Below are 23421 nucleotides of genomic sequence, written 5' to 3'. Positions count from 1 at the left end.
AGGGTGAGGAAGAGAAAGAAAAAGAAGGGAAGGGTAAGAAGAGTGGGGGGGGGGGCAGTCTGTGACACTGGCCTCCTCCCTCACTCCTCCCTCTCTACCTTGTCCCCTCCCTCCAGCCCTGCCTCACTGGCCTCCTCCCTCACTCCTCCCTCTCTACCTTGTCCCCTCCCTCCAGCCCTGCCTCTCCGGGAGGAGTGGAGCTCAGCCAGTCATCATTCATTTATAGTCAGTTAGATGATCTCCCTCTAGCTGACTGTCAGTATTGTACCACTCTCATTTGGACTAACGTTACACAAGTCTCTCCTGAGACGTGGGATTCTTCAGGAAGCACGCGTTTTTCCTTTTCTGGAGGCACACTAAATCCCCATTCATTTGAAGGGGAGATTCCTGATTTTGGGACTTTCTTCCTGTCATTTTGTAGGCTGCTCCGTGTGTGTGTGTGTGTGTCACATCCTGATCCCGTCATAATCCCCCCTGCCTGCTGTAGTAGTATGTGAACACTGCTCGCTCGCTGCACTAGTGCCCACCGCTGCCAAAGTTTACAGACGGGAGTCCTGGCTGTATGAAGTTAGATGTTTTGTGGACCTCAAAAAGGGGAAGAAGCTCAGAGGATGGTTTGACTTGGAAGAGAGAGGGACTATCTTCTCCAGTGGGAAAACAGTTGGGAGTGACATATTTTCTGTCGCGAAGAAGGAGACAGGGAGAAAAAGGACCCTCATGCAGAACAAAACCACAAAGTGTTGGATTTGAGGCTTTGGTCCTCCGCTCGTGGGCTGACCAGGGGAAAGCATCATTTAGAGAAGAAGACATCTCGTGGGCTGACCCGGGGAAAGAATAATTTAGAGAAGAAGACGTCTAGAAGTTTGCTTTTTGCACAGGAGCTTTGCCTCTGCTGCTGTGTTAAAGCATGGCTGGGATGTACGGATGCTTCAAGGGCAGGACGTAAGTTTCTTCTCTGATGATGTCATTGTAGAGGGCAGGACGTAAGTTTCTTCTCTGATGATGTCATTGTAGAGGGCAGGACGTAAGTTTCTTCTCTGATGATGTCATTGTAGAGGGCAGGACGTAAGTTTCTTCTCTGATGTCATTGTAGAGGGCAGGATGTAAGTTTCTTCTCTGATGATGTAATTGTAGAGGGCAGGACGTAAGTTTCTTCTCTGATGATGTCATTGTAGAGGGCAGGACGTAAGTTTCTTCTCTGATGTCATTGTAGAGGGCAGGACGTAAGTTTCTTCTCTGATGATGTCATTGTAGAGGCACAACGTAAATTTCTTCTCTGATGATGTCATTGTAGAGGGCAGGACATAAGTTTCTTCTCTGATGATGTCATTGTAGAGAGTAGGATGTAAGTTTCTTCTCTGATGATGTCATTGTAGAGTGCAGGATGTAAGTTTCTTCTCTGAAGATGTCATTGTCGATTGCAAAACTGCATCGTGAGGCAAGAAGTCTGACATTAGAAGTAATTAAAACAAGCAGTATGTTTGCACAATATGTTTTCCACATTGATTTCTGTTCCAAGTGACAATCCACCCTGCTGAGGGCAATATTGCTCATCCATGTTGCTTCATTGCATGCCATGTATCATCATCACCTGTAGAGTAAATAGGCTTTTCAGAGGGATGTATCAGAGGATGTAGCTGTCATTTGACTCTTCGGCAGGACCTGTCATTTCCAACGCACACCACACAAAACGTCCAAACTAGTTCCAAAGTTGATGTTGTTTTTTGTGGCAGCTAATCTAACACTGACAGAAAGCAATGATTTCCCAGTAGAAGTGAATGACCGACTGACTGGTCAGAAGAACATCCCCGAACAAAATATACTTTCTCTTTGTGATTTTCATGCAGCGGAATCATGTTTCTTTATTGCAGGTGGATGAATATGATTTCATGTGAATTCCGTTGATTTGGCAGGAATGTGCCATAAAAGGTTCCATCTGACTTTTTGGTCCAAACTGAGTTAGTCACATGAACCTATTCTACGAGTGCCTGTCGACATATGTGGTGTCATGTTTTCAAAACCATGATTTTTGAGTCTGTAATTTCTAAAGCAAACGGACCCATCTCCATTAAAACTCAATGGATGCTGAAAAGCTATCCTGAAGGCAGATAGAACATTATAATAAGCTCACCATAAACTCAATTGACTGGCTTATGTGACGGCGGCTGATATGGGACTTTCCCCATCTAAATCGGTGTAAGACAACTAAATTAAATGAAATTCCTACATGTCTTCAATTCAGCTGATTACAGCCTCCTCTGATTTCAATGCTATAACTGGTCTATATATAGGACTCTGGCCCTGGCAGTGTAATGGTGCCACAGAGGGGGGAGATAATGAATGCCTTTAGTGTTGTAAACATGCTGAAGTGTCTTTTCACTACCAGAGCTATAGAGATGTGGTGTTGGGTACACTGATGCCCCTTCCACTGTCTTTGTGCTTTTAGTCTCATGACATGACAACAATACAAGCTTTTATAGCCCACTGTGCGCACTTCATAAGACAAACTGTGTGTGTGTGTGTGTGTGTGTGTGTGTGTGTGTGTGTGTGTGTGTGTGTGTGTGTGTGTGTGTGTTTGGGAGGAGAGGGGATAGACTGAAAGCTCCACACAGAGAATGAGGCAGAGTCAATGAAAGAGTCTGATTTGTGTTGTCTCTTCTGTTGGCTCGTACAGAAAACCAAGATTAACTTGAGGTCTCTATTCCATTGGTTCTCAACGTGGGGCCCGGGGACCAATAGGGGGTCCTTGAGGGTGTTCCAGGGGGTCCCCAGTAAATTGATGAATTGTTAAACCTGCCATTATTTCATTTATTAAGAAGTTAACACAATTGGAGAATGTAGAAGAAGAATGTCTGTTGTGATCATAGTTTCTCTGTTACTTATCTGAGATTTTTTTTATTGTTGGATATGATTTTGTCCATAATTCCTCTGGACAAAATCATATCCAACAATAAAAAAATCTCAGATTTGATTCAGAAAGACTAAATCTTTTCAGATGAAGGTCCGTGCCTCTATGTGGACTATTTTTCGGTTTCTTGATATGAAAAGGATTGAGAATCACTGCTCTATTTCACCTCTGTACCACAATAATTGTCTCTGTCTCTCTCTCTTTCTGTCTCTCTCTCTCTGTCTCTGTCTCTCTCTCTCTGTCCATTTCTAGTGTAGGGGCTCGTTGAATTCCCTGCGTCATAATAACATGATCCCTTCCTGAAATCGATAAGCCCAGATCACCATCATGTGGTTTCCATGGATTATAGAGCTCAACAGTCACGTGACATTTCTTGCCCCGGAAGTGAGTTTCCCATTCATTCTCTCCATAGACATTTAAAAAATCCTTATATAATGAGTTTTTAGGCTGGAACAAGCCACCCCGTGACCTACTGAATTGTGAGTGACATAAAACATTTCACTTGGAGCAAAAATGTCACTAATGATTCAGTAGGTGACGGGTTGGCTTGGTTCCAGCCTTAAAACTCGCTATATAAGGATTTTTGAAATGTCTATAGAGAAAATGAATGGGAAACTCACTTCCGGGGCAAAAGATGTCACGTGACTGTTCAGCTCTATGGTTGAGCCCAACAAGGCCAAAACCAGGGTGAGATCTCTGACCAGTGACCACCAGTCACAATGAAAGCAATGCAAGCTCTGCTAAAACCTATTAGTCTCCCTTCATTGTCCCCACAACCTTCTGTTAGTGGTGCAGCGCTGCTATAAACTTCACTCTGAAACGGATAGGCCCACATCGTAAAGCTCTTGGTATTTTGCATTCTGTTGAAATTAGGGTCAGACAATGTGTGAGAGTTGACACAGCTAGCTAGTAGCTAACATCATAACAGGCCAAAGAAAATACAAAAAAGCTTAGATTCAGTCCGCCAACAATGTAAAAATCTGTGGTTCAGATGGAAATGGTCAAGCATGGGGCTGACACCCGTTATATAACCATGCAGGGTAGGTTGAGTTTGTACAGCAGGACTGGTGATGCAGCTGGAAATGAATGTAAGACAGGGCACTGGGTGATGGATGGGACAGTTTGGTCAGTGTCTCCCAGAGTCCATGTAAGGCTTGTTGCTACGAGCGCAGCTGCATATTAAACAGGCCGGAGAAAGAGAGGAGGCTGGGAAGAGAGACGAGATGGAAGAGCCAAACCCAAAGAATTTGTGTCTGAATCATCACCAGGCCCGAGGGGGAAAACAACTTTTTGCAAGGCCAAATTGGACCGTGTCCCACATTCTGAAGATGAAGCCTTGCAAGATTTTTGAATCTGAACCTGACTTAGAGGCGAGAACCTAAGAACCCTACCCGACACAAACCCATCGAGGCCATTCAGGGTCCTGTCCGTTCGGGAACAAATGTCAAACTTAAAGGGATACTCCACTTTTTCTGGAGTTGAGCTCATTTGCCACATCCCCCCCACATAGCCAAGATACACCATGCCTTACTGGCACTGTCCACACAGTTTACAGTGAGCTACAGTCGTGAAGTTAGGTAGTATCGCAATAGAATGGAGGCTAATGGTACAGCTGTTAAAAATCTGCCAAAACACACATCTCACTGCGCCAAAATACATGTTGTGCTTCGGGTACTCCCCACACAATGAAATATTAATCCAAAATGCACATAATCAGTATTTTTGGAAGGAAAAGAGGTACAGTAACCGGCACTACTTTCCAAACATGGCCACCGTGATAGACGTGATAGACAGATGGTTCATCCAATCACCTCCCAGGTATTCTTTGAAAGTGCCTGCCCTTTGAAACGGTTTCCCGAGTGACTCGTTCCCAGATGGTTATGTGAAAACAAACCATCTAGCAACCTCAGGTCAGCTCAATCAAGCCTCTACCAATCAAATGCATCCTAAAGTTCCAATATTCCTTCACAGCCAGTGAAGTGGGTTACGACCGACACACATCCCCCTTACCAGAACCCTAGATTCCCTAGAAGAGTTCAGCCACTGAAATCACTTGAGCCTTCAGTATCCTTTCAGTTATAAGGCTCTGGTTGTGGCCAATCACTCATGTTGTTTTCCCTTGTTCTGTTGGATAATTGTGTATGCTGGACTAAGAGGCTAAACTCTCCTTTTCTAGCCTAGATCTGTGAACTCGGAGCGTTTATTATAACCTGCAGTTGGCTTTGTATCAGGCCCTGCTGTTGCATACAACCCCACAGTCTCTGATGATGATGATGATGATGATGATGATGATAGAAGAATTGGCTCTGCCCTTGATAGCTGATGTTGAAACACTAAGAAGACTCTTACCAGCAGACAAGTACATTCTTGTTCAAACCAGGTTTTATTTGATAAACTTTTTATGGCATTTCTCCTTTATTAGACAACACATCCTCATACCGAAATGACAGAATAAGACTATTAAGTCCAATGACTCCCAAAATGAGCGAAACGGTGCGTGCAGGTGATACACGTAGTGTGGCACACAGTTAATTTGAAACGCGTCACATCGGTTAATTTGAAAACTAAAACAATGGTTAAGGTTATGCAAGTAAAATAACTTGGTTAAGGTTAGGTTATGGTTCTGGTTTCGGCTCTCTCGTGATGAGGAAGTTGAAAGACGAGGAAGTTACCTTATGTCCCATGTTGTGGAGCAAAGACTGTGACAAGTTTCTAGTATTTCAAGTTCAAATGAAAATTCCTTTACTTGCCATTTATAGCTAGTAAAAACACATATTATGCATTTATGAAATTATGGTCCTGAAATGAAGAGTAGCCTAATCAAGAATTTGAAGACGGGCAAAGAAGTCAAAATCTGTCTCAGCTGACCCTCTCAAAACATTCTCACATTTAAGGTCTGAGAAAGTCACCGTAACAATGGAATTCTTTGGAGTTCAGTGCCGAAATCAAATGATTCATTTCCCCTCTCAGTCACCCGACCATGCAGGGGATGAATGGTTGACTGGGTCAAGAGGGAATACTGTGGTTCTGGAGACTGTGGGCCCGTTCCTGCTTTAGGTATGTAGGGTTGAGAGAGAGAGAGAGAGAGAGAGAGAGAGAGAGAGAGAGAAAGAGAGAGATAAAGGAGGTAAGAAAGGAGAAAAGAGGTGGTGGAGCTCTGTTGTTATCTGGCCACATTATTTATTTGTTAATTAATTTCTTTGTACTTCCTTATATGGCCACATTCTTTATTACCGGTAATTAATTTCTTTGTACTTCCTTATATGGCCACATTCTTTATTAATTAATTTCTTTGTACTTCCTTATATGGCCACATTCTTTATTAATTCATTTCTTTGTATTTCCTTATATGGTCCTGTACTGTAGCTTAAAGCAAACTCCTTCCATAATGGAGATGGGTTAGACAATAACAGAACCCATGTGACCGCTTTTTACCAAGAGAGAGAGGAGAGAGGAAGGGGAGAGTGACGTGCGTCCTGTTTTATATCATGCTGCCTTATTAGATCAGATGCAGTGGAGAGTGACGGGACAAGAGAAGTGGAGAGTCAGACTTGAACTTCTTTGACAGGCTCCTGTCTAAGACTGCCCCTATTTGCATGGGACTAACCATGCCATAATAGTGGAGGAGGTATGGATCTCCCATGTCTAATATGCTGAGCAAAAATTACAACACAAATGACCTCTGTATTTAAAGGCAGATTTCCCCTGATAATAATCCAGTGCATATCAAATTGTTAGATTTCAACCATATACATTATGTTCTTCTTGATCTTCTAGATGCATGATTTCTATCTTTCTCCGGTCTTGGAAAAATTGAGGTAGTAGTGGAATCTATAGACAAAAGCAGGGAATGCCTATTTGCTCTTACTTTGCCTTAATTTCAACCATATTTTATCTTTTATTGGTCAAAAATGTGATTTCTGCTTTGAATGATAAGTGAGGAATGTCAAGAGTCACAACTAAAGAGATTAACCTATTTATGAGAGAGTACTATGCCTGTGTATACCTCAGTCTCCAGTAATAAGCAGATGATATGCAGACCTGTCGAGAATTCCCTCCCACACTCCCATGGTTATCGGAAGAAGACCGAATTTCTCTGTGAAAATAAATCACTATAGAGGTAGTATATGAGGCTATAGAAACTAAAGAGGTAGTATATGAGGCTATAGAAACTAAAGAGGTAGTATATGAGGTAGAGCCCGACCGATATATCGGTCCACCGATATTATCGGTCGATATTGGCTGATAACCCATATATCGGTATCGGCCGGTACATTGGCCGATATTGCAGATATTTTTTTATTTAGTATTTCTAAGTTATATAGACAGCATGTTGTGTATATTTGATCTTTTTTCTGAACTCAAGTTATATTTTTTATCAATCTGCATGCCCTACAAAGAGCGCTACAGCCATCGCTGATACTTAGCTAGCGCTACAATGGTGGTGACTGGTAGCTGCCTACTAGAGTAACTACGTTGTGCAGTCCCTGATTGGCCCGGTTACATTCTAATTTTTGGAATTCGCAGGGGGCGGGCCAAGTGGAAGTCCAGACTGATCCGTGCGGCGAAACGGAATGTGAGTTTACCAGGCTATGAGGTCATGTGATCCAGATGGTTTTACCAGGCTATGAGGTCACGTGATCCAGATGGTTTTACCATGGTTTTACCAGGCTATGAGGTCACGTGATCCAGATGGTTTTACCATGGTTTTACCAGGCTATGAGGTCACGTGATCCAGATGGTTTTACCAGGCTATGAGGTCATGTGATCCAGATGGTTTTACCAGGCTATGAGGTCATGTGATCCAGATGGTTTTACCAGGCTATGAGGTCATGTGATCCAGATGGTTTTACCAGGCTATGAGGTCATGTGATCCAGATGGTTTTACCAGGCTATGAGGTCATGTGATCCAGATGGTTTTACCAGGCTATGAGGTCATGTGATCCAGATGGTTTTACCAGGCTATGAGGTCACGTGATCCAGATGGTTTTACCAGGCTATGAAGTCATGTGATCCAGATGGTTTTACCAGGTTATGAGGTCACGTGATCCAGATGGTTTTACCAGGCTATGAGGTCACGTGATCCAGATGGTTTTACCAGGTTATGAGGTCACGTGATCCAGATGGTTTTACCAGGCTATGAGGTCATGTGATCCAGATGGTTTTACCAGGCTATGAGGTCACGTGATCCAGATGGTTTTACCAGGCTATGAGGTCACGTGATCCAGATGGTTTTACCAGGTTATGAGGTCATGTGATCCAGATGGTTTTACCAGGCTATGAAGTCATGTGATCCAGATGGTTTTACCAGGCTATGAGGTCACATGATCCAGATGGTTTTACCAGGCTATGAAGTCATGTGATCCAGATGGTTTTACCAGGCTATGAAGTCATGTGATCCAGATGGTTTTACCAGGTTATGAGGTCACGTGATCCAGATGGTTTTACCAGGTTATGAGGTCACGTGATCCAGATGGTTTTACCAGGCTATGAGGTCATGTGATCCAGATGGTTTTACCAGGCTATGAGGTCATGTGATCCAGATGGTTTTACCAGGCTATGAGCTCCTCACATTATGCTAGCTAGTCCCATGCAAATAGGCCTTAAGACTGGTCTTTACGTTCCCTCTTACAATCTCAACATTCTTTACATAGTGAGTTTAAGTAAAATTCCATGTAATGCTCTCTCCCATCATATCAGGGTGAGATTGCTGATTAGATTGTCCTATGGAAGTCAGCGTTAAGTATTAAATCGGCGTTTTAAAACATTTGTTTAGGGACAGTGAGCTTAGGGTTGGTCTTTTTTGGCCGGCAATTCATCAAACATGGCTTTCACATTAAAAAGCTGTACATGAGGCAAACGAACAGACCATCAACTTTTGATTATGACTCCGCAGTGGCATGTAAAACAGCAGCACCAGCAGAAAGAGAGAAACTTCAGCTCACTAGTGCATTACTTTAAAGGTCTGATGCTAGTTCACTGTGCCAGTACTCTTAAGGCCTTTGACTTAAAATAGAAAGTCTTGCAATAGTAACCCTATCTCCTTCTCACCACACTGGGCTTAGATTTCCTGCTGGCTTGATGCGGCCTGTAATTGTAGTAGCTGAGTCTTCCAGGTCATTTACGCACTCTGCTAAAGTTAGCGACAGTTATCAGCTTTTGATGAGCTAGTTTCTCCCACTGCTCTCCGTGGCATGAAAGTCATCTTACAGCAGAAGCAGGCCTGCCATGGATGTGTTTTTGTGCTGAGATTCTTGGATTTGACTTTAATTGCGGTCTTATTTTCCAACAAATTCATTCACTTTCACATTTGTCCCCAGGCATGAAATTTAACTTGGATATCGGTTATCCAGCAAAACTTCACTACAAATTGTGTTTAATGGTCTGTGCAGTGTTACGTTTCCTCTCCTTTATGTGCAGTTTCCTCCATCAAATTGAAAATACATGTTTTTTGGAGGGGAATTACTGCCTACTTGACTGTGAATGTGCAAACTATTATGACCTGCTCTAGCTCTTTCCATGAAATAGTCCGACCAGGTAAATCCAGGAGAAAGCTTCGTCCGTTTTTGATTCCACCCGATAAATTCACTTCAATCACAAGGATTTTTGAGCCAGTTGATAGACGACATATCACAGGTCACAGGTCACATTTTCAGGTCATAGAAACACAATAATACATCAAAACACAGACATAAGAGTCTCTTAAGACTGAGTGTTAAAGAGTCTCACAGCAGTGGGCAGGGTTGCTGTTCTCAGGCGGTTTGTCCTGGCCAAGAAGGTCGTGAGCTGTCTGCCACTCCGCAGTGTCCGGCCAGTGCAGCTGGCTCTGTCCTGTGGGAGCAGGTCATGCAGTGGGTGATGTGTGTTCATCATGTCCTTGACCAGTTTTATTGCTGCCTCTTCTCTCCTGCTTTGTAGGGATGGGAGTTGAGGCTGGATCAGGTTGCCTCTGGAGATGATTTTGATGGCTCTCCTTTGCACTCTCTCCAGTTGTGCCGTCTGTTTTTTGTTGCATCCCACTAGGAGGACTCCTCCATATTCCAGACAAGGCCTGACATATATATGTGACATATCTGACATTATATGTGAAAGCAACCTTAGTCTGATGTATAGTCTGCGTACAGTAGAGATTTTAGTCTGATGTATAGTCTGCGCACAGTAGACATTTTAGTCTGATGTTGTTTTGAACCTATCAGAAGAAAGGACCAGATACTATACGTTCGTAGATCTCCTCAAATTGTATATGGCCTACTTGATGTTGTGTACACTTGTAAGTTGACATGCTTGCTGTAGATGTGTGTATACACTGCAAGTTTGTCTGAAGCTATATCTATACTTAGTGGTTCATCCCAGTTGGCCACATGTATCATTTAAACTGCCTGAGCAAACTTTTTCCTTCTCTTGTCTTTCTTTTTCCTCCACATTCTTTCTTTCTTGCTTGCTGCCTTGCTTTCTGCCAGTGTCAATTGAAGGCTTGCAGCTCATCATTGACCCACCAACATCATATTTCACTCTTCCTCTGCTCGGTCTCTCATATTCCCTCGCTCTGCAGAGAGACTCAAGTTTGGGATTTGTTTTTTTTTGTGGCACCGATGGATTCCCTAGTTTCTTGTTTTTTAAGCCTTGGCCAAGCTCCTAAAATAGGTCATGGGATGGTCTCTTTTGGGTTCCCGCATGGGTTCCATGATATTGCCATGATCCTGCTCAGTCCCAGTAGTTGATAGAAAGTGTAGGGCATATGAAATTCGTATACTTTTTACCCCAAATTCTGTTTTATTTCCCTTTTTTCCCCCCACTTTAATTTTAATTTAGGGGTTAGGATCGATGTTTTAGTTTTTTTGATGACTTGGCTCTCTCAGCCATCCTCTTCGACAGGTTTCTCAAAGTGAGAATCAAGTTGTGAGGTGACGTAAGGGTCCCCCCCTCTCAAAACACCCCAATCGTTATTTCTCTAGGCCTATTTTACAATTATGCAATCATTTAGGTTACGACAATAATTCAATCTACTTTTGATTTAGATGTGTAGGCCTACTTTTATCAATTTATGGAAGTATGGAAAATTCTGCAATATTGCTTATTTTACAGTTCCATTTTTATATTACCAAATTCCATGATTCCATCTGTTCTTTTCTTCTGCATTGCGAAAATCATATCATCATATCATCAATCATCAATCATATGACCCTAAAAGTGTTAGAACGCCATATGGAATGTGAATGTGAATGAGTACTTCAGGGGATGGACGATACCTCCAGAAAGATATAGATGGCCTGTGAATGAGTACTTCAGGGGATGGACGATACCTCCAGAAAGCAGAGATTCCCTCACAGCCTCGGTCAGTTCATTCTGCACTAACCATATTCACATGGCCTATTCAGGCCTGTTTTGACTCTGCAGGACCACACAGCCGAGGACTTGTTTGCTGCAGTCACTCAGGAGCCAGAGTTTCACGCTGGTGGAAAATCCCCACTTACTGTAATATAATCAGGTTATCTGAGGGGGAGAACACACCATTTCTAGCGGATTCCTCGGACTAGTCAGAAGCGTTCCTGCGGCCACGGAAATCGAAGCTTTTACTGCTTATCGTGGTTCACATCACGGTTGTATTTTTTCCTAATGCTTGCAAGCCAATAGGGAAACTGAATGTCAAATGAAGAACCTTTTTCCTCCCAATGTAAAAAATGTCTGGTGGAGAAAAATAGGCAATTAAAACTCTGACATGTCAAGATATCTCCATTAAAGTTTGCAGCAGACAATGGATTTCTACTTGAATGAATGAATGCAACCTTTATTTATCCCTGTGGAAATTCAGGTGTCTAAAACAGCAACAGCAGCAGAAGAGTAAAAACACAGGCAGAAGTTAGATAAAGACAGTAAAAACAATAAAACAATAAAAGATTAAAATCAATAAAAGTCACTAAGTCCCTGTGCAAAGTTATGTGTAAAGTGCAATGCCATATGTGCAAGAACGCGTGTGCAAACTGCATGTGCAAAATGCATGAGCCTGCATGCTCAGTTCTTGTTATGGACCCTAATAGCAACTGGCACAAAGGTCCGAGGCTCTTTGTGGTATGTCGGGGAAGGTGGGGGGGATAAGTCTGTGCCTAAATGTGCTCCTCATCTCCATAAGCACACCATGGAGGGGATGGGAGGGGTAGTCCAGGATGGCGTGCAGCTTTCTCCTAGTCCTTGCCTCTGCTACCGCCTCCAGATTGCTCAGCTTGGCTCCAACTACCGAGCTGGCATCCGTCGTATTGGTGTTACCCCCCCCCCCCAGCATACCACAGCGAAGAAAAGGACACTGGTGACGAACGACTGATAGAACATCCTTAGCAGTTTATTGCAGATGTTAAAGGACTTGAGCCTTGAGGACTTGAGCCTTGAGGACTTGAGCCAGGAAGAACAGCCTGCTCTGCCCCTTCCTGTAGAGGGCGTCGGTATTGTCGGTCCAGTCCAGTTTATTGTTCAAGTGTACACCCAGGTACTTATTATACGAGTCCACCATCTCCACCTCCTCCCCACGGATGATGATGGGAGTTGGGGGCCTCCTCCTACTCCACCGGAAAGTCCACCACCATCTCCTTAGTTTTACCGGTGTTGAGTTGGAGATGGTTGTTGCTGCACCACTTCACAAAGTTCTTCACTAGGGCTCTGTAGTCCTCGTTGTCGTCGGTAATGTACCCGACAATGGAGGAGTCGTCGGAGAACTTCTGATGGTGGCACTTCTCAGAGTCAAAACGGAAGTCCGAGGTGTAGAGGGTGATCAAGAAAGGTGCTAAAGTGTTGGATACCAGCATCTGTGACTGTTTTTAAAAGCACTGAGTCCAGTATATGGGGCCTGCTATTAATTGAAGCCCATGCGTCACCAGGGTGGATTCACTTAAAGATGGACAAGAAGAGGCATGCAGCTGTTTACAGAGCTGGTCCCAGAGTCTGTAAGCAGTCACTCTTGCGAAATCCCAAGTCATTTTCATGTGAAAGTCTATTTGAGTTGAGATTGTGTATCTTTTCTGAACTTTGAGAGACTGGTTGTTAGACCCATTGCTCTCTCTGCATGTTATTGTTGACAGTAGCCTATTTACATAGAGCCGTAAGCTATCAGGTAACTGCTATCTGGGTAATAATACCAGGTCCATTGAGGCTGAACTTAACTAGATTGGATTTGCTTTAGGGATGCACAATATATCAGCAATCATATTGGTATATCGGCCGATGTGCAAAATACCAGCACCAATGTTATAACATTAATATCGGCATCGGCCAAGATTTTCAGTTTGAGAGGAAACAATCTTTGATTTATGGGCTTATGGGCTTTTCCAAATGTTTTGGAAACCTAGCTTCTTTTTCCGACGTTAAAAGCTGGGAGTGCGCTGGGGAACGCTGATCCCAGCGCACAATATACAAGGAAGCAGTCTGCAAGTAACGTTAGTTCAGCTTGATAGCTGACAGCTAGCAAGCTAACAACACAGGTAGGCTACGCTATTAAAAGCAGTAAGCACAACACTCACCAGAAATATTAAGTGTCTAGCCGATCTGCTCCCACAATTGAGCCGTTCTGTCTCTGTTGCGATAGTTTTTCCATATGATTAGTTACCAGAAAAGGAGCAGCCGACACCAGCGTCTTTCTGAAAAGTTAAAATATTTTCAGCTGGAAGCGCTGGGAGTCGGCGCACAAAAACGCCGAAAAAAGACGCTGGGCGCTCTGCACTTTCTCTACACGTCCGTGTGCGCTCGCATACGCTCTCCTCCCATTGGAAACAATTGAAAATAGACGCTGGACCTGAGGAAAAGACGCCAGGTGGACACAGGCCCTTAGGAGGTTTTCAGCAGGTCTGAGTCTATTGGAGTCAATGGGAAAAGTCAACGTGATCTCAGATTATGACAGATCCCTTCGCCCCATATTCATTAAAGTAAATACTCTGTCTGACAGATCAGGAGAAAATTAAACTGTTCAAGACCTGTCTCTATCTCAGCAATACACTCTCGCGAGATTTGGCAACAGGAACTCATCTTAGCAGGAAGCGATTAGCTAAAGCTAAATCTGTCGCTAGAAAAAATACGGGCCAACAACTGCAGCTTTGTTTTTATGTGTGGTTTGTGTGGAGTTTGGGAACTCACAATCTCTATTTCAAGTTAGCTTGCTAGGTCAGCACTAACCCCGCGTCACCAGGCACAGTCCTCTCACAAGACGTCAGGGGAGAGGTGGCCATGTGACCATTTGGGAGACTTGCTGCTACCACTTGTTAGAATTGGCGGAGCCTGCGGTGACCCATCTAGATAGTAATAGAAGATCTATGTCGTCACTCTCTGTCTGTCTATTTCCACGTCCTTCCTGTCTTTGCTTCTGTCTGTCTCTTTCACTTTGCTTTCACTCTGTCTGTTTATTTCCATGTCCTCCTGTCTTTGCTTCTGTCTGTGTCTCTATTTCCATGTCCTCCTGTCTTTGCTTCTGTCTGTGTCTGTGTCTCTGTCTGTCTATTTCCATGTCCTCCTGTCTTTGCTTCTGTCTGTGTCTGTGTCTGTGTCTCTGTCTATTTCCATGTCCTGTCTTTGCTTCTGTCTGTGTCTATGTCTCTGTCTGTCTATTTCCATGTCCTGTCTTTGCTTCTGTCTGTCTCTTTCACTTTGCTTTCACTCTGTCTCTGTCTATTTCCACATTCTCCAGATTCAACCCGATCGGCAACATTCGCACGTAAAATGGCATAGCTGTGGCCGAACACAATTCTGCTCACACACTCACACACAGACACTTTGCATTCTTGTTATTCATTTTCTGAATATGTTCCAGGAAGAGGACATCTTGTTGCCCAGGCACCAGACGTCCGATAACACAGTGCAACTAAACTTTAGAAGGCCGGTTATAACCTCAGCCTGGAAGAAGATCACCTGCTCGAGTGACATCACCTATGACACAGTTGCTCGAGTGACATCACTGGTTGTTGTGAGCATGCGCAGTTGGGCAATTGTGGTTTGCGCTTTCGGCAATCAGCAATTAATCAGCCCCAATTACCGAATTAAAAAATCTGGCTCCGTTAGGTCACCCGCATGGGGTGCTCTTTACACTTCCTGAAAGATTCAGCCCGATCGCACGTAAAATGGCATAGCTGTGGACGAACACAATTCTGCTCAGTCACACGCAGACAGGCACTTTGCATTCTAATGATAGGATTGATATGACCAATACGCTGCATACTTACACTAAGACACAGTCCTTGTATGTAATCTTTACATATAGTGGCAATAAAAGTGATTGTGATTGACTGATGATAATTGTATACTGTAGAGCAGAACATGCTGCTCAGGCCACGCATGATGGATTTGGACTGTGTTGTGTCTCCATCATCTGGACAAGACTTACCTGACAGCAGATGGCATAGCACTGAGGTGTGTGCGTGTGCATGTGCGTGCCCCAGGATGGATGTTTATGTGGGTGGCTATATTGTGTGTGTATGTGGGTGTTAATGGGTTTCTCTGCCTAATAAAAACAGACTCCATACTGGGCCTGAGTGTACCTAATCAGTAATCCTTTATTATGTAATGGGGCTGACCCCACACACACACACACACACACACACACACACACACACACACACACACACACACACACACACACACACACACACACACACACACACACACACACACACACACACACACACACACACACCTACACACACACACACACACACACACACACACACACACACACACACACACACACACACACACACAAAACAAGCTATTAAGGACTCTAGACAGCTTTTGTGGTTTTTCATTTTATGGAATAACAAGTTCAGATCTACAAATGATGTAACTTGCAGTTGTAGTGTATGTGTGTATATGTGAAATGAAGGGCAGATGGAGAGCTCTACAGCTTGTTAAATGTTGTTTTGCTGTGAAACATAGTTTCAGTGTTGTGGAAAAAAGCTCTCAAAAGATTTACAAGGTTTTTAAACTCTGAATGTAGTTCTACTTTACACATTTACAACAGCAAAACTAGTTAAAAAAAACAATGTCAGCCCTTCTACGCTACACTGCTTGATTCAATCGTATCCATACAAAATATTTGGTTACATTTGGTTATTTGGTTATGAGTTATAAAATATAAATGATTGGCTAACAACATGTTGCCCATGAGTTACCTATAATCTTTGTACAATTAAATTGAAACATGAATTGTGTTTAGGCTAAAAATATAATGCAAAATAATAAACCGATTACCAAACACAAAGTTAGTGTCAGAAGCATTTTCAGCGCAACTGCAGGAGTATCAGAAGCTAGCATAAAAGTCTCAAACCATATTTGTGCTCCTTAAATTATTGTATATTGTAACGTTGGGCTAAATCAACCACATATTTTAACACTGTGTGCTAGCGCTACACATTTCCTTGTTTCTTTCCTTTTCCCTGCAAAATATTCAAACGAGTACCTACAAAGTAAGTACTGTATTTTAACAGGTTTATAGACCAGTTTTTGTGACGATAGACAAACGTCTCAAAGTACAAACTCAGTCGAACAGTTGCACCCACTTAAGCTAGCTCTAAACTGCTAGCAGTGCTAATGCTAAAGCCCAGATCCCCATATGATCAGTTGTGGAAAGAAAGGTTAAGTGATGTTTGACTGAGGTGATATGAGCTGCATGGCTAATCATGCATCACATAGGCTAAACACCAGATTACAGGCAGATTACATTACATTCCAGATTACAAACCAGGTTATAGACGAACAAAAGATTGACATTGACATTGTTAACCAGCTGCCCAATTGGAAAGTCTGAAATCTTATTTTTTTTAAATTCTGTTATTCATAAATGACCCCCCCCCCACACTCAGCATGTAAATATTGGATGGGGAAAAAAATCAGTTTGAGTATGTTTTATTATTATTTGCATGGTTGGAAAATATGAGCCCCATTGCATCAGTGAGTAGCCACAAGCTCGAACTAGCTTCATTTTCTCTTGTCTCCGGATGGCGTGTTCTCCATTTTTCAAGCCTTTTCTTTGCTTAGTTATTGTCTGTGTATGTGTGCGCGTGCGCGTGATCATCTCCCTGAGTTTTGTACTATCTTTGGTCTAATGCCACTGCTAGTCTCAACTAAAAGATCCGTGTCCTTAAGTCTCTTCTTTCTAATATTTGTCTGTTTATCTAACCGACTCTTCTTTCCTTTCACTCCGCTCTTTCCCACAACCTCTCTCTAACCCCCCCCCCCTCTCTCTCTTCTCTTGTCTGTTTTCTCTCCGTTTACTCCAGCTTTCTCTCTATATTTGTTTCCCTAACTCTGCCTCTCATCTATAATTCTCTCTCCCTGTCTTATGTTTGTTTCTATTTCCTTCTTTCTTTCTCTCTGTCTTTGTACCTCCCTCCCTCCATCATTCTAACACTGTAGATGAAGTGGAGGATGTCATGGTGGGGAGCCAGCTTTGGCGGTGGGCACAGGTGACGTTATTCTCATCCATAATCATATTTGAAGTCATGTCAAATTGCAGTATTGCAATTTCAATCAATTGAAAGCTCTACTGAAAATATCTGTGTGCAGTACAAACTGCGGCAGCGCAGGCTTAGCGCTGCAATGGCAGTATATGGAACAGCTGCCTATCCCCGTTCAGTCGCCCAAACTACACATTCCAACAGCACCTGAAACACTCACATGTACTGTGTACATGTTGTGACTCGTGTACTCACCATGCGATGAAATAATAATCCAAAGTTACTGGAAACTGTCATTTTCGTAGTAAATCCACACACCGAGAACAAACAGAGTAACCAAACTAACAGTATATAATTGAAGTTTCTTCCTCGTTTGCCATGAGGCGCGCATGCACTGTGTGCAGTCATCAGTACAGCGCCATCACTGATTGCACACAGTGCATGCATGCATTAGGTCTGGGGATACAGTGATACCATGACATTTTGAATTTTACTCAGTTATTTCCTTTAACAGGTATATTGTGGAAAGCAAACTTCTCTTTTGTAGTCTACTTGTAAAATCCAAATGCCAAGGAATCCTTTAACCCTTTGGACCTCATTTGGTGTTGTGTTTTCAGTTTTCAGTTCCCCATTCTTATCTTTATTAGTTAGAATTGGCTAAGTGGGCGTCAGCTTCGTGTCTGTCACGATTTGTGTCACTTGAGCAATTGTGATGTCGTCAGTGATGTTGCTCGGCAACTGATTGCCAACTGTGATGTCACTTAGGCAGTTGTGATGTCATCGGTGATGTCACTCGAGCAAATTGGCTAAGTGGTGTCTGTCATGATTTGTGATGGAAGTGATGTCATCAGTGATGTCACTTGAGCAGTTGTGATGTCATCAGTGATGTCACTCGAGCAACTGGGATGTAGTATGAGCCGATGACAGTTGCACAGGGAACGAACTTAGAGAGAGGATCCACCGTAGGAGACAGAGTGTGAGCTGTCTAGCAGCGAGAGAGGTCAGCTGGCATGGGGGCTGAGAGGTCCGGCAACACGGAGGTCGAATAGGAGAGCGAGGCGCCCGGAGGGAGGAACATTGAGGAGGGGGCGGAATATTCTGTGAGAGGCAGCAATGTGCTGCAAGGCATCCAGTCTGCCGGAAAGCCATTAGAAGAAGAAGAAGAAGAAGGAGGAGCACAGTTGCACGATGGCGGCTAGGTGGGTGGGCGGTGTCTGTCTGTCAGTCACGATTTTGGGAGCTCACAGAGCGGGCGATTTCCATAACTGCAGCCATGGCGCATCATCTCCAGAGTCTCCACCCTAGTAAGAATCGAGCGTGCGTACCATGGGAGATTCCTAGTTATATATAATCCTGTGGTGCTGTTGGTTAACGTCTTGGCTGTATCATCTTCCTGCAGCTCCAGACACAGGAAATTGATCAGTTGAGTACTGCTATCAGCTCAGAACAACTTTGTGGCTGTGTTTATGGTACAATATAGCATATTAAAATGTAAAATGGTATTAGGTCATGCAATGGTGTGAATATAAATACCATAATACCCTATTACCTTTATTTAGATAGTTTACAATTTGTGGGAGAAATGATGTCAGGAAATATCACAAATTGGCCTTAATTAGTTAGCCCCTAATTAGGTCAGTTGTTGTTGTGCCTCCTGTAGATGCTGATGATATTGATGGAGATGATGAGAGCAAGGAGATGATGATGTTAATGGAAGTGATGCTAGTGACTTTGATGCTTTGGCGTGGTGATAATGTTTCTGTAATGACAAGGATGAGGAAAGGCCCTCAGCATCTTGACCAAGTCTCTGGAATGCTCCATCTGTTTCCAGAATACACAACTCGCTGTAAACACACTCTCCAACATACACAGCTCGCTGTGAATTAGCCATAGCATTTTAATGATGTAATGTAGACTTATCATGAGCTGTCACAATGTTAAACCATAGAAATGTTACCTTCTCCAAAGTTGTTACTTAGTATCACTGTTAAAAATTAGGGAAAGGGAATTAATAACATCACTGCAATGCTGTATGGGATGAGTTGCTCGTTTTTCTTAAAGAACGTTTTGTGCACAGTCTTGTACTCTTGCCTTGTTCTGATGAGCTTGTGATTCAGGCTAGATGGTTTGAAGGCTGTTGTTGTTTAGGTTCCCATGATGCTTTCCAGAAGTTCGGCAAAACATTCCCTGGCACTGTCCCTCCTCTGTTGACTTATCTCCCCCTCTGTCATCTCTCTCCACCCCCCCTCAATTATTCAGATATTTATTTTACTCAAGACAGAGGGATTGCTAAATATCCATTTAGCAATTTAGCATTTAGCAATATCCATTTAGCATTCAGGCCAAACTGTACACGAAACCTTGTACACACAGTGCATAGCTAATTAGATTTCAGACTAGAATGGGGAGTAATTTTAAACTTAGTGAATTAGAGGTGGTTCAGTATGGGAGAGCAGCTAACTGGTTCAGCATGCAGGAAGTTACTGAACTCTCACATGACCTCAGACTTCCTGTCTGTCCTGGCTGCTGGAGATGGCTCAATAACTACAAGCAATACATAGATTGTTTGGTGTGTTTTTTTTTAGTTATTTTTAAGTTACAAAGTCTTGGCTTAGTAGTTCGTTGTACATTTTTCCCCTTATTATACGGCTACTTAATAAAGAAATCAATAGGCAGCTAGGAGAGGCACTCTCATTATTAATGTATTACTAAAGCAATGGAATTTACAGCCTTCTTTCTGCGGATTGAGATGATCCAGGTCCTCCAGAGTGTGTGAACAGAACTGTGTGCATAGCAACGGTATGTTATACAGAAATAACAGATGGTAGATGTGATTAACCAATCAGAATTGAGTATTCAACAAAGCCATGTAATAAAGAGAATTAGCAAACATAATGTTTCATTTCACGCCTTGCACTGCTGACCCCATTAAGGCCCCGTCAGAAAAAGCAGGACTAGCATTAGACTACACACACAGGTAATTCATGTCATCACAACAAAGCAAATGACTGCATACAAAGTACACTAAACATGTCACTCAACAATGACGGCAAGGCACTATAACTATAAGCCATTAAAGTGAAGACAAAAGGACAGCTGATATTACTGTAGTGAAGGTTCACTCAGCGGGCAGAAACCAATGGACCCCATCACAGCAGCAACAGGTCTGTCATTTTCATTTCATGGCTGACTTCAGAGGACTTTGATCATCCCGACAATTTGAACCCGGCCTGTATTGGGTCAGAAAATGTTGTGTAGGTGGAAGAGGAGAGAGAGAGAGAGAGAGAGCAGAAAAACATGAGAGAATATGATAGTAGTTCTCTGACATCAGCAGAAGGCATACCAACCGTTTGACGGTGGTGGGTGCCAGAGCAGAGCAGAACACTGGAAACATATTTGAGATGCCTCCGGTGAGACTGTTTGGATTACCAAGTCTAACATAACCACTGGGAGAGGAACAGAAGTTCAAAGAGCATACTGGAGCGCATCTCAAGTATTTTTAAGACGTACAAAGCACGTACGTATTCAATGGCATGCTGTGCATTTGAGAGTGTGTGTTTAGCATATGGCAGATCTTGCACGCCTCTCATTTTTTATTTAAATTGTTAACATCCAGCCATGCAAGCACACGTTTACCAGCAGGCCGGACACTCCCAAATTGGACTTTAATAGCGCTGTAATTCAATGAGCCTGATCACATTGCTAGCTGGTGAGACTGGCATCTGAGCGCTGCCAGGAGACAGAGAGGAAGAGTGACTGACTCAATACAGACACAGGAGACAGACATGTTGTGGACATGTCCAGGCCTAGAGATGATTCAAGTAAATACAGACAGGAGACAGACAAATTGTGGACATGTCCAGGCCTAATACAGACACATTGTGGACATGTCCAGGCCTAATACAGACACATTGTGGACATGTCCAGGGCAGGCCTAGAGATGTATTTCCTATAGATGTACTAATGCAGTGCCCGTTTGCCCCCTTGCTGCACATACTTGCTTGCTTGCTTGTTTATTCATATTGAGCGTGTCCAAATTGCACCAAATCCGACACTACACATCCTTGGGTCCCCAGCAATACACCCTCCAAGTGTGAAGTAGATCCGGTTCTCGAGATATGCGGCAGACAGGCAGGCAGCCAGACAGACAGAGAAACAGACAGATTGCTATTTAGAACATATTTTAGAACATTTCACTTACAAACACTTAAAAACATTGGATTTTTTTTTTATGTTTTGGTCCAAGTGCTCCTGTTTCTAAATATAGCTGAATCGTTTGGTTTGAAGTAAAACTATTTGATAAGCATTTTACAAAATGTCTATGGGAAAATAAATGGCGGATGAAATCTCTTGGTGCGTATGCCTAACCCGGAAGTGGGCGGGACTTTGGCTCTATTGGATTAGTTTTTGGTTGGTTGTTATTGTCTTCTCTCAAGAAGACACTCGGTGGATTGATAGATCAAGGTTGAGGATGTGAGCCTGTGTTGAAGTTATTTTCTTCTTCTTTAAGTAATCAAATCATTGAGTTGACATAGGACCAGCACTCCTGAAATGAATGTCATGGTTCCTTAATGTTGCATTATGTAAATACAAGTACTTGTTTTTATTGAAAGTGTTCTGCCTCGTCTTGGCCTGATTCATTGTTCACATCGTGAGATGTATCTGTTGTGCAGACAGCCAAAACCAACCAAGTGCCCTAGAGAGGATTAGTCTTATATTGATCATTAAATAACCTTATTTGTTTTAAAGGAGAACCGTTATGTTCATCAGTTTCTGTCTCCCTCTCTTACAGCAGTGAGAGTGCTGCTATGGCTTCGGGACCTCCGGACGTGATGGCCAATCAGGAGCCTGCTGAGGTCATGGAAGAATGCTCAGGTAACGATTTGATTGGCTGCTCAGTGGATATTTGATTGGATGTCAGCTGATGTAATAATGAGTATATATCCAGCATGCCACTCTTCATCGATGTCACATGAATTGCATTGAAAGTTTATGAGGTCATTTATGCACTGAGTGAGACATTGTTTAAAACATGTCTTTTCGTGGCTTTCATTAGACCTGTTTTACAGTAGTTTCCATGATTTATAAATTGTATACCGTAACTCGGCAACACTGAAACCTTTGATTTTTCTTTAATTTCATTTAACCGCTGTACCGAATCAAGCGCTCCCATTTACATTCCTCAGTTATTCATAATGAATGCTGTGACCAATCTTACTTGCTTATGGCAGTCCATCGATGTCGATGATGACTTCATATCTCCCAGGGTTATAGAGGTATTCAGCGCTTGGTGCGCTCATGCCACCTCATGTGGCTGTGTAGACCTATTCGCGATCCACACACTTTTCCACAAGTGGGGCAGGTAAGTGTGGCATCTGGCTGCTGGACTGTACTTGTTGTGCGTGCACTTCCTATGGTACATGCCCAATAAGCCTCATTTCCTATGGTACATGCCCAATAAGCCGAACAGAAATTGAATTGAGGTAAATCAACAAAATGTATGGACTTCAAATTAGGGATGGGACACCTATTGGAACCCACCTTGTGATTTACTCTGATAAAACAGGTAACATGCAAATCTTAAAATCTAGGAAGTGTAGTTTTTACCTCCTGGGAGGAAGGTAGAGAGTCTAGAGACCAGAATTTGGGATTATGGTATTACACAGGCGTCAACAACATATACCCCATGAGATCCCTCCACACACCCGTACGCACGCACGCACGCACACACATGCATGCACACACACATGCATGCACACACAGCAAGGAAGGTCAGGTCAATAGTAGGCATTTTCTTTAAATGAACACACAGTTCTTACATTGAAATGAAAATCTATGATCTAGAACCTAGTTCCTCATTGCGCGGCTCGCGAGACGCTGGCGGCTCTCAAAGCTTTAGTTGGCGGCTCTTAAGAAATTACAAAAAAAAAAAAAAAAAAAAAAATCATTCAAAACAATAAGCATTTTGCTTTTAGTAGGAGTATTGTGCCAGTGTGCAGCGCTGTTCCAAAACATGTCAACGTGTGTCGTTGCCTGGGAAACGCACATCCCATAATACAACTGTCCGCTTCGCATCCCATAATAGTA

General features: G+C 43.0%; 1 protein-coding gene across 2 annotated transcripts in view; it reads left to right on the top strand.

Annotated features, from left to right (window-relative positions):
• The first annotated feature begins 829 nt into the window (after positions 1-829).
• The window catches only part of LOC310790334 (uncharacterized protein), a 52262-nt gene continuing 29670 nt past the window's right edge, over positions 830-23421 (top strand). For both annotated transcript variants that reach the window (XM_083652008.1, XM_083652007.1), the window contains exons 1-2: positions 830-942; positions 22127-22209. In XM_083652008.1, coding sequence (XP_083508134.1) covers positions 908-942; positions 22127-22209 — 118 coding nt within the window. In that variant the 5' untranslated portion in view covers positions 830-907. The remainder of the gene's footprint in view (positions 943-22126; positions 22210-23421) is intronic.

This window comes from Poromitra crassiceps, assembly GCF_964638095.1.
Source record: "Poromitra crassiceps genome assembly, chromosome: 15".
NCBI lineage: Eukaryota > Metazoa > Chordata > Actinopteri > Beryciformes > Melamphaidae > Poromitra > Poromitra crassiceps.
Note: the sequence above shows the minus strand (reverse complement) of the source record. Positions and strands in the feature narration are given on the sequence as shown.